Here is a 12,803-nt window from a genome sequence, read left to right as displayed (position 1 = left end):
TGATGGGAATTGTAGTTTCACAAAAGCTAAAGGGCTTCCAGTTTGACACTCCTGCATTAGATGGTGGCTTGAAATCATTTGTGAGAATGCATGTGGATACATGTGTGAACTGAAGGCGTAACCTTTTCATGTCAAACCTGTTGTATATTTGGGGAATTTGTGGTCTATCCTATACATTTGTACAATACTTATAATCACATTCAAATATTTTAATTGTGTACAGTTTACTTTTCCAAAAAAATGCAGGCTGGCCAATATACATTAAAGGGAGTAATAAAATGTGACTACACACCAAGATAGCTTTAATTATGCTTTTATTAACTTAATGGGTGTACGACTCATTAAAGAACAAAGTGTACTGCAAACCTGCAACAAGCAGAAAGTTTTTTTTTTCTTATGGTGGAACATTAACAATACTGACTATAGAAGTATAATTTTCCATCCGCTATTCTAGATAGCCTGAAAAGAGGTCCACGTTGTTTGTAGCTAACCAGGACAATCCTTGATTTAGGTCTTGAACAATTGGCTGTAAATGCCCGAGAATATATTTCCACACAAAAACAAAAACAAAAAAAAAAAAAAAAGTTGACAAGGCTGTCAATTCTTCACAAATATCAGATTTATCAAATCAAATTTACTACTGAAGTCCGCTTCAAATGCTGGTGCATTCTTTCATCTTCAGTAAAATGTTTCTTCATTGTACAAAGAAACAAATGCAGTCTGATTAATCACACCTGCGTTAAAACACAATTTAACTTAATCAGTAAACCAAAACCAATAACAAAGGACACAAATAGGGTTATTTACTAAAAGAAAATCCACTTTGCACTGCAAGTGTACCTGGAAGTAAAGTCGCTGTAGATCCAAGGGGGACATGCAAGGAAAATAAACAGCATTTTAGCACATGATTGGATGATAAAATCAGCAGAGCTTCCACTCATTTCAGATCTAACCCTTAGATTTAGAGTGACTGCACTTCCAAGGGCACTTGCAGTGCAAAGTGGATTTGCCTTTCATAAATAACCCCCAATATAAAATTAAATCGAAGTTACAAGTCTGTCATGTGAAAACCACCAAATACTACAAAAAAACAACTTATTAAATAGTTGTGGTCACTAAAAGCAAATAATGCTCTACTATTATATATACAAAATTAGCAAAAAACAAAAAAAAATCCACAAAATGCTAAATAAATTCATACTATTAATAAAATGTCCAGTGCACACAATTCATATGATTAATAAAGTGTCACGTGCATAAAAGACTATTCACTATATTGTCAAAAGTATTGTGACACCCGCCTTTACACACACATGAACTTTAATGGGATCCCAGTCTTAGTCCATAGGGGTTCAATATTGAGTTGGTCCACCCTTTGCAGATATAGCAGCTTCAACTCTTCTACTAAGGCTGTCCACGAGGAGTGTGTCTATGGAAACGTTTGACCAGTCTTCCAGAAGCGCATTTGTGAGATCAGGCACTAATGTTGGAAGAGAAGGCCTGCGCCTCCGCTCTGATTCATCCCAAAGGTGTTCCATCAGGTTGGGATCAGGACTGCAGGGTGCAGGCCAGTCAAGTTCCTCCACCCCAAACTTGCTCATTCATTGGCAGTATGTTTGGGTCATTGGTATGCTGGAAGACCAATCCACGACCCATCTTCAGTGTTCTGGTTGAGGGAAGAAGATTCTCATCCAAGGTTTTTACAATACATGGCCCCGTCCATTGGCCCCTCAATGCAGCAAAGTCAGCCTGTAACTTTAGCAGAGAAATAGACGCAAAGCATCATGTTTCCACCTCCGTGCTTGACTGTAGGGATGGTGTTCTTAGGGTCATAGTCTGCATTTTTCTTCCTCTAAACACGAGTCGAGTTAATGCCAAAGAGCTCAATTTTAGTCTCTTCTGACCACAGCACTTTCTCCCAGTCCTTCTCTAAATCATTTAGATGTTTATTGGCATGAATGAACATGTGCCTTGCTGAGGAGGGGGACTCGCCGTGTTTGGAGGGAATATGCCGACTATGACCCCAAGAACACCACCCCCACAGTCAAGCACAGAGGTGGAAACATGATGCTTTGGGGGCGTTTCTCTGCTAAAGGTACATACCGACTTTGCTGCATTGAGGGGCCAATGGATGGAGCCATGTATTCCCTCAGCCAGAATACTGAAAATGGGTCATGAATGGGTATTTCAGCATGACAATGACCCAAAACAGTTCTCCAGGGCAACAAAGGAGGGAGCCGGAGCTTCAGGTTTCCAAGTGACAGCCAAGGAACCCTAAGGTGCATGTAATACCTCACATATACCCAGTGAATTGAACACCCTCAGATGATACACAGAGATTAAACAAATCTCCCTGCATACGTTTTACCTGTATATCTGCTGTCTTTCCCGTTCTATATTCATGCACATCATGTTACAAATCTTTCCTCCTGTTTCAGCAGTGGGAGGGCATACACTGTGTGACAGATGATTGGAAGAAAAGGCACACACCCTCCTCCACATAGGCAGAGGAACGAAGAAACTTGCAGAGCTGTATTGTGAATAGACAAAACTCTCTGCTAATCTATCTCTAGGTTCCCCCCTGACACAAATTTTCTAGCTGCTTTTATGTCCTGTGTCTGAGAACTTGTCAGATGTTATCATGCTGATAACAGAGGAACGGAGTAGCAGAAAGACCCGGCATTTACTGCTTTGGAGAGAGATGAAAACACTGCAGACACATAGGTCAGATTTCATGAATGGGGTTTACAACCACTTTAAGGATTTAGAGAAGATCTGTAAAAAATAGTGGACCAAAATCCCTCCTGAGATGTGTGCAAACCTGGTCACCAACTATAAGAAACATTTTACCTTTGTGCTGACCAACAAGGGTTTCTCCACCAAGTACCAAGTTTTTCTTGGGGATCAAATACTTATTTTACTCACTAAACTACAGCTTACATTTATGGTATTTGTTTCATGTGTTTTTTTCTAGATATTCGGTCTCTAATTTTTTATCATAGGTGTATTTTAAATGATAGATGCTTCATTTCTTTGTAAGTTGCCAAACTTACAAAATCTGCAGAGGATCAAAATATTATTTTCCCCACAGTATATTCTGTTGTGCATTTTGTGTACACTGGACAATTAAGGATATGATTTTCGTGTACATTGGACATTTTATTAAATGTATGAATTTATATTTTTTCCACATTTGGAACTTTGCACTTTATGATTGCGTTTTGTGGATATTTTTATGAATCTTTGTTTTTTTGCCAATATGCATGTATAATAGGTATAGCACAGTCACGGTTTTGGCCATTTTGTTTTTATGTCAATTTTTAAAATAAAATGATATTATGCCATGGTCACGTTCTCTCTATATTTCTCTTGAGCAATCGTGGATTGAAATACTATTCCTGCTGCATCCAAGCAGCATTTTCCCATCAAGGTTGGCAGCTCCTTAAACCTGCCAAAGTCTCACCTGACCTGTCTTTTTTTTTTATAAAGGGGTCATGGTGAGATGGTGAGTAGGCTACTTATTATAATTCACTGGGTGACGCGTTTGAGCAATATTTCCAAGTGGTGACGGGGCACAGGATTCACCCATTCAGTTTTATGTTTTTCATCTATATGGACACTTTTTTTGAATTGATTGAATGAATGTACGTTGTAATATGTATTGATTTATGAGATATCTGCGGTATTAAACACTAGCACTTTATTTTGTTTCACTGACAGTTTAGTTTGATAGCATGAGCACTTTATTTTTATTGATCACGGTTTAACATAAATAGCGCCAGAGGTATCATTAAGCACTAGCACTTTTTTGGTATCACCCAAGGTATATTATAATAGCGCCCCCTTAGTATTTACAACCCACATAGCACAGTCACCACTTTATCCTTATACTAATTTTCAATTGACATCACAGTCTTTAATTGTCAACCTAGGAAGGACATTGCCATACAAAATACCTAAAGAATTTTTAGTACATGTCCTGTTGTCAGTGTAGTATTGTTGTGCCTAACAAATTACTAACCTGTGTCTGTGCAGGTGCTGCATCCTAACTGACATGAATGGGGCCGCCTTATGAAGATGCACTGAACACCCGTTCATCTTAGTGCACTTGCAAGCAAATATGGCCCTCCCACGAGTGAACACTTAAGTTTGCCCATGTGAACATGGCCTAACAATAACATACAGACATTTATAAATACAGGCTGCTGACAGGCTGAGAGAGGCATTTATGACAGGGAGGCAGTGTTCCTACAATGGAAAATGACAAAGGCTTGAAAGTGATTGGCTCTATGGGGTAATACAGTGCCTTGAAAAAGTATTCACACCCCTTGAAATTTTCCACATTTTGTCTTGTTACAACCAAAAACGTGAATGTATTTTATTGGGATTTTATGTGATAGGCCAACACAAAGTGGCACATAATTTAGAAGAGGAAAGAAAATTATAAATGGTTTTTAACATTTTTTTTTTACAAATAAGTATCTGAAAAGTGTCTGGCGTGCATTTGTATTCAGCCCCCTATACTCTGACACTGATAACCTTTTGCCTTCAGAAGTCACCTAATTAGTAAATAGAGTCCACCTGTGTGCAATTTAATCTCAGTATAAATACAGCTGTGCTGTAAACCCCTCAGACGTTTGTTAGAGAATCTTGGTGAACAAACAGCATTATGAAGGCCAAGGAACACACCAGACAGGTCTGGGATACAGTTGTAGAGTAGTTTAAGCAGGGTTAGGTTATAAAAAAAATATCCCAAGCTTTGAACAGCTCACGGAGCACTGTTCAATTCATCATCCGAAAATGGACATGGCCGTCCACCTAAACTGACAGGCTGGGAAAGGAGTGCATTAATCAGAGAAGCAGCCAAGAGGCCCATGGTAAATCTGGAGGAGGTGCAGAGATTCACAGCTCAGGTGGGAGAATCTATCCACAGCACAACTATTAGTTGTGCACTCTTCAAATCTGGCTTTTATAGAAGAGTGGCAAGAAGAAAGCCATTGTTGAACGAAAGCTATAAGAAGTCCTGTTTGCCATTTGAGATAAGCCAAGTGGGGGGCACAACAAACATGTGGAATTAAGGTGCTCTGGTTTGGTAAGACAAAAGTAACTTTTTGGCCTAAAAGCAAAACGCTATGTGTGGTGGAAAACTAATACTACACATCACCCTGAACACACCATCCCCACCATGAAACATGGCGGTGGCAGCATCGTGTTGTGGGGATGCTTTTCTTCAGCAGGGATAGGGGAAGCTGGTCGGAGTTGGTGGGAAAATGGATAGAGCCAAATACAGGGCAACCATAGAAGAAAACCTGTTAGAGTGTGCAAAAGACTTGAGACTGGGCCGGGGTTCACCTTCCAGCAGGACAACAACCCTAAACATACAGACAATGGAATGGTTTAGAGCAGTCAAAGTCTAAGCCTAATTCAAATTGAGAATCTGTGGCAAGACTTGAAAAGTGCTGTTCACAGACGCTCTCCATCCATTTTGCAAAAAAGAATGGGCAAAAATGTCACTCTCTAGATCTCTCTCACTCTCTGGGGGGGGGAATACAAATGCATGCCACACGTTTCACATATATGTAAACAAAATTGAAAACCATTTATCATTTTTCATCCATTTCACAATTATGTGCCAATTTGTGTTGGTCTATCACATAAAATATATTTAGATTTTTGGTTGTAACATGACAAATTGTGGAAAATTTCAAGGGGTATGAATACTTTTTCAAGGTATTGTAAGAGCGTTTTCATTTTGGGTACTTTGTGCACCTTGGACAGTTAAACTATCAAAGTTTCCTACTCCTCATGTATAGAGGATACAATTGAATGAATATGCATTTGGGCACATGGACAGAGTCTCGTGTCTCTGTGACAATGCATTTTTTGTTTTATCATGGTTAAACAGTAACTTCACTTTTGTTAAGAAAAAGAAAATCCACTCTATGTACATTTTGCAAGCATTTTAACACATTTTTTTTTGTAGATTTCTACCTTTTGTTAATCTGGAGAAATAGGGGTTTGTCTGTGTCCATGTGCAAATTGAATTTAAATAGGCGTGATCTATATTTATCAGCTGCTGCACTTCCATAGTTCTAATGAGGAGAGTGGCAGAGCCCAAATCCCTTTAGATGCTATTAACACTTTGAGAGTAGGTCACCAAAAAATGATATTTTTGACTTAGCATAAAATACATTTCTCTGAGTTCAATGACAGACACAGAGCTCCATTATTAATAACCATAGGGATACATCACCCCCTACAGGAGTAGGACACTAGGCAGAAAAAAGACTTGGCTTATGCCTATGGGCAGTCCTAGGTGATATACACCCCTCTCTCTGCTATAGGCCTTCAGTTTAGTAACAAGCAGTGTTAGAAGCATCAAAACTCCTTAGAGGGGTGGGAGCTGTGTATGTCAATGAACTCAGAGAAATGGATTTTACGGCAAGTCAGAAATCTCATTTTCTCTTATTGACAGACACAGTGCTCCATTATTCAGAACCATAGGGACATCCCAAAGCAGTGCCAAACATGAGGGGTGGTACAAGGAAAATTCCCAAGGCTAACAGAATAGCCAACCAGGTAACCAGAATGCAACAAAGAACAACTGGAGCCCAACCTGAACAATATACCCCCAAGAGAGATTAGACTCCCTAGACAGCAGCCCGCAGCACCTTGCAGCCAAAAGAAGCACCCTCAGATGCCAGCACATCCACGTTGTATAATTTTGCAAAAGTGTACACCGACGACTAACTGGCCACAGAGAGTCTGATCTCCCAAAAAAAAAAAGAGGACCATGCGACTGCCAAATACACCCAAATTGCCCGAACACATCCAGGGCATGCAAGGCAAAACCCTTAGGACATTTTGACCTGGGACACAGGGAAGGCAATACAATGTCCTTAGTCAAAAGGAATTAGAGGAGGGAACCATGGACAAGGGCAAAGAATCACTTCATCTTTGTGGATCACCAGGTAAGAAGTATGACATGGTAACACCTACAGTTTCGACACTCTGCGAGCAGAGGTGATAGCAACCAAAAAAAAAAAAAAAACCTGAGACAGAGCAAGCAGAGGAACCTCCCGAAAAAGGGAGGCTCCTGTAGAACCAAAACGCACCAAGAGCAGATCTTATGGTGGTAAGAAGAGACTGCACCGGAGGAGGCAGATGTCGACCCACTTGATTAAGAGTACGCACCATGGAGTGCAAGACCAGGAGACACCCAAGAAAACCGCCAAGGTCAACACCTGTCCCTTGATGTTACTCAAGGCCAAGTTCTGCCCCCCCCCATGAAGGAAGGTCGAAATCCGAGACACCGAGAAAGAACAAGGGCAAATGCCAAGCTCCTCACACCAGGATATGTATGCTATCCACGTCCGGTGGTAAATTTTCTTAGGGAGGAAGGCTTCCTAGAATTCAGCAGTGTCGTAACTTCAGCACCTGGCTCATAACAGCCAGGCATTCCAAACCAGTGACTGAAGCAGGATGGAATATTGGCCCTTGAGACAGTAGAACCTACCCGAGAGACAGTTGCCAAGGGATGCCAGTGACCAAGCAGACCAGGTCGGTGTACCAAGACCGACAAGGCCATCCGGGCCCACTATAATGACTGGAATCCCTTCGGCCTCGATCCTGCGCAAAGTCGCAGCAGAAGCTTGAGAGGAGGAGAGGCCTGAATCCAACTATACCAGCCCCACCAGAACGTCTGCCACGGCCCATGACCTTGTCAGAAACCTCAGTACCGTTTAGTTAAGCCATGACGCCAACAGATCTACCTTGGGAGTGCCCCATCGGAGACATATCTGATGAAACACATCCTGGTGAAGGGACCACCCCATGGACCAACACTAGCCAACTGAGGCAACCGTCTGCCAGTATTCCACTCCTAGAATGCATACAGCAAAGAGGGCCGGAACAAGGCATTCTTCCCACCGGAGGATGCTGGCTACTGTCGGGGCTGCAAACACACTCTTCCTTCTGCCCTGGTGATTGACATAGGCCTAAACTGTGGCATCGTCAGACTGGATCCGTACCAGGATCCCCCAAAGTCAACCTCCAGGATCCATACATAGTCTGATGGCTCGAAGTCCCAGGATATTGATCAGTCAGGATTCCTCCAGCATCTAAAGACCCTGAGTAGAATCCAGTCCCAGGACACCGCCCCACCCAGACAGACTGGCATTGGAGGTGACCACTGTCCAATACAAGGAGAGAAAGGATGTGCCCTAATGAAATCCCGGACAGCGAAGCCACCAGATCAGGGACCCCTGGTTTTCTGTCTCAGCCGAATCTGATAGCCCAGAGACCTTGGGCACTTGACGCCAGGATCTCACTTGAAGGGAGCTCGTATGGAACTGCACAAATGGAACCGCCTTGAACGTAGGTACCATCAGGCCCAACACCCACATGCAGGACCGCAGGGAGGCTCATCTGCGAGACAACAGTAATTGAAGTGCGGCATGCAACTTCTGGAGTTTGTCCAGAGGAAGAATACTCTGGCTAGAGATGAAACCAGCGTCAGGCCCAGCAGATAATCGAATCCAACTGGGGCCAACACCTTTGTGAGGAGCGGAATGCGAGACCCCATGGTCAAAACCGCAAGCTGATAATGCTCCTCTCCCCACAGTAAAACGGAGGAAGTGTTGGTGTCGGACACATATTGGAGTGTGTAAATAAGCATCTCCGATGTCGACAGAAGGCAGAAAGTTCCCATGATGAAGGGACACCACCACCGTGTGGATGGCCTCCATTCTGACCTTCTGTACCCACTGGAACAGGGACAAACACACCCTGAAGCAACAGGGCTTGCACAGCCCCAAGGAGAACTGCCAAAAGTCCGATAACAGACACCTATTGGAAGGAAAAAAACCCTTTTTGGGGTTCAAGGCCGAAACACTAGGACACGGGTGAGTTTGCACCTTCATGCTGAAGGGGCCTTGTCTGTGGGTATAGGGAATCCCACTCTCGGCTCGCCAGACTAGGTCCATTGCATGCCGAGAAGGACCGCATTCCATTACGAGACCCTTTTCCCCATTTCAGACTGTGGAAGAGATGTACACTTCCTTTCTGTGAGACTTGTAATGATGTCATCCAGGGTAGCCTCAAACAGCCTTGAAATGGTAACCCACTCAGAGCATTTTTAGAAGCCCAGTCTGCTGATCAACACATAAGCCACAATACAAATCTAAACACCACTGCAGAAACAGAGCTTAGCAACCAGGGGAACTGCATCCAAGAGGCATCACATAGAAACTGCAGCCCCCAAACCAACTGGTCCGCCAACTCAGCGAAAACAGAGAGAAGCTGCGCCCCCTCCAAGTATGTCAGCCGGATCCTTAAAAGCTGGGAGACTCCTCTACCAGAATCATGGTGGCCTTGAGCAACCTAGAGATAGGGGGATCCACTACTGGGTTAACAGTCCACTCTTTAAGGAGGGACCCCACAAAGGTGTACCTCCCAGCGAAGCATCTTTGGAACCACAAAGGGGCGCTTTGGACAATCCCAGTCTTTACGAACAAATATTCCAAAATAGAGGGGAGAAGGGACGCTTTTGCCGTGCGAGACAGTTTATGGGTGCCAAGCTGACAGGCAACTCCGCTGCAGCCACAGCTGCTTCCTTCATCTTTAAAGTTGTCACAGATGTAATAAGGGTGACAACTACCACCCGCTTGTGTGCCACTGCAGTTGTTGAGGAACAGCCTCACTAATTGACAGGACAGGGAGTGTGGCCACCAACTCGCAAAGGTGGGCCACATCCACGACGGCAGAGCCAGACATAGGATCAGTCGAGAACAATGAGGCGGGGAGGGCGGGGCGACATGTACTAGCCTATATGCCCAAGTGCCACCTATGAACACACAAAGAACTCAGGGGGGCCGCGTCTGAGACCTCCGCCGCCATAGGCCCCACACAGGGGAGTCGCTTACTTCCCACACAGGGGACGTCGACCGAGGCCCCACACAGGGGACGCTGACCAAGGATCCTCACAAGGGGCACTGGCCGAGACCGATACCCTGCACAGTGGGCACCATTGGACCCTTCACAGGGGGCACTGGCTTAGACCCCGCACAAGGGGCACTTACGCAAACCCCGCACAGGGGGCACCACTAAACCCTCACAGGGGTCACAGGCTGAGACCCCACACAGGGGACGCCTACAGATGCCCCGCACAGGGGGCACCACTGGACCATTCACAGGGAGCACTGGTGGAGGCCCCTCACAGGGGGCGCCTACCGAGGGCACACTTAACCCCCCCCCCAAAAATGGGGTCGCCCTCAGAGCCCCCACAGCGTCATTCCTCTGAAAGAAGGCGTCGGGTGTGGCAGTGGGGACTAAAAGTTTGGCCGCACAGGTCCAAGGGAAGACCGGAACAAGCAGAGCAGAGGAAGGAGGGCGAATGGCCGCAACGGAAAGTGGCGACCTCTGCCGTCCACTCTAGGGCCGCTCCACATGTTGCCCGGTAGGCCACAAAAGCCGCGGCCTACATTTTTTGGCCACCCGCTGCACGTGCACCGGCCCACGGGGGGACCGGACAAGGCAGAGCCGAGGAAGGAGGGCGTATGCCCACATCAGAAGGCGGCGGCCTCTGCCGCCTAAATTTTTTCTGCCTACTGTCCTACTCCTGTAGGGGGTGATATAACCCTATGGTTCTAAATAATGGAGCTCTGTGTCTGTTAATGAACGAAAGAGAAATTTACTTTTTGTTACAGATGCTCAAAACCTGACTTGTGTGTTAGTGCTGACTGGTAAGCCAATCACACAAGCAGGAAATCGTGTGCAGAAATGGCATCCGTGTACAGTAAGCCTCCAGGTTGCCATATTGTGTTTACTTTACATTTTTATTGTTAATGACAGCTGTACTTTAACCGCCTTAACACAGGGCACTTTTACCCCCTTCCTGCCCAGGCCAATTTTCAGGTTTCAGCGCTGTCACACTTTGAATGACAATTACGCAGTCATGCAACACTTTACCTAAATGAAATTTGAAAAAAATTAATTCACAGAAATAGAGCTCTCTGTTGGTAGCATTTAGTATAATTGTCAATGGTCCCCAAAATGTGTCAAAAGTGTCCACCATAATGTTGCAGTCATGATACAAAATCGCAGATCGCCGCCATTACTAGTAAAACAAAAAAAAAATCTATAAATCTATCCCCCCTTTTGTAGACGCTATAACTTTTGCACAAACCAATCAATATGCGTTTTTTTTGCGATTTTTATTACAACAAATATGTAGAAGAATACATAATCGGCCTAAACTGAGAAAAAAAATAGCTTTTTTAAAAAACAATAAAATTGGGGATATTACAGCAAAAATACCACCAAAAGAAAGCTCTATTTGTGGGAAAAAAAGGACGTCAAATTTGTTTGGGTACAGTGTCGCACAACCGCGCACTTGTCAGTTAAAGCAACACAGTGCTGTATCGCAAAAAAAATGCTCTGGTCATCGAGCAGCCAAATCTTCCGGAGCTGATGCGGTTAAGTCATTTTTCTGCGCTGATGGGGCAGCACTGATGAGGCACCAATATGCCGCACTGATGGGCATGGATATGCAGCACTTATGGGCACTTTGTTTCATCTCTGTACATCACCTAAGGCTGTTCACTTCACCGAGTATATGGGAGGATTTACAACCGACTGCCTTCCGCATATATACTGTGGCAAGGTCGGCTCAGCTGTGCAAACAGATGTACCTGTACGTTGATCTGTGCATGTGATACTGCGAGCGCATGTCGTGGGATGTCCCTCCGATCACGGTGAAGAGAGGCAGAACAGGGAACTGCCTATGTAAACAAGGCACATCCCCATTCTGACAGTGATCAGGAACAGCGATCTCTTTCTACTTCCAGTCAGTCCTTCCCCCTGACCATTAGAAAACACCTCCCTAGGGAACACTTAACCTCTTGATCACCCCCTAGTGTTAACCAGTTCCCTGCCAGTGCCATTACTATAGCACTGATCACTGTATTGGTGTTACTGGTTACCAAAAAGTGTCACTTAGTGTCAGATTTGCGCCACAATGTCGCAGTCCCGCTAAAAATCGATCCCCGCCATTACTAGTAAAAACAGTAAAAATAAATAAAGTCCCTAAATCTTTCCCCTATTTTGTAGATGATATAACTTTTGCGCAACCAATCAATATATGCTTATTGCAATTTGTTTTACCCAATATATGTAGTAGAATACATATTGGCCTAAACTGATAAATACATTTTTTTAAATTATTTTTTGCAGAAAGTAAAAAATATGTTTTTTACAAAAATTGTGAGTTTTTTTGTTTATAGCGCAAAAACTGCAGAGGTGATCAAATACCAAAAGAAAGTTCCATTTGTGGGAAAAAAAAGGATATCAATTTTGTTTGGGTACAACGTCGCAATTGTCAGTTAAAGCAGTGCAGTGCTGTATTGCAAAAAAATGGCCTAGTCATTAGGAGATTAATCCTTCCGGGGCTGAAATAGTTAACCACTTGTTGACCAGCCACTGCAATTTTACTGTGGCAGAATGGCACGGCTGGGCAAAACGACGTTATGTAACGTCGCTTCGCTCTGTGGCCACTAGGGGTGAGCGCATTCGCTGCTCGCCCCCAGAGCCGATGCGAGTGCCCAGTGGACGGGATGACCGCTGGGCTCCCGCTGTCGCTCGTGACACACTGAGAGCCAGGATCTGTGTGTATAAACACACAGATCCCAGTTCTCTGAGGGGAGAAGAGACTGATCATGTGTTCATACAAAGTATGAACAGCGATCTGTCATCTCCCCTAGACAGTCTCATCCGCCCCTTCAGTTAGAACACAGAGAGGGAGCACA

General features: G+C 44.3%; 1 protein-coding gene across 1 annotated transcript in view; it reads right to left on the bottom strand.

Moving 5' to 3' along the window:
• Window positions 1-297: 297 nt before the first annotated feature.
• Window positions 298-12,803, bottom strand: part of MOV10L1 (Mov10 like RNA helicase 1) — a 301,052-nt gene continuing 288,546 nt past the window's right edge. The window contains exon 26 of the mRNA XM_077473981.1: window positions 298-734. Within this exon, the coding sequence (XP_077330107.1) occupies window positions 725-734 (10 nt within the window). The 3' untranslated portion in view covers window positions 298-724. The remainder of the gene's footprint in view (window positions 735-12,803) is intronic.

The sequence above is a fragment of the Lithobates pipiens genome, unplaced genomic scaffold (assembly GCF_037356315.1).
Source record: "Lithobates pipiens isolate NorthernLeopardFrog02 unplaced genomic scaffold, aLitPip1_a1.2 Scaffold_8, whole genome shotgun sequence".
NCBI classification, from domain to species: Eukaryota; Metazoa; Chordata; class Amphibia; order Anura; family Ranidae; genus Lithobates; species Lithobates pipiens.
Note: the sequence above shows the minus strand (reverse complement) of the source record. Positions and strands in the feature narration are given on the sequence as shown.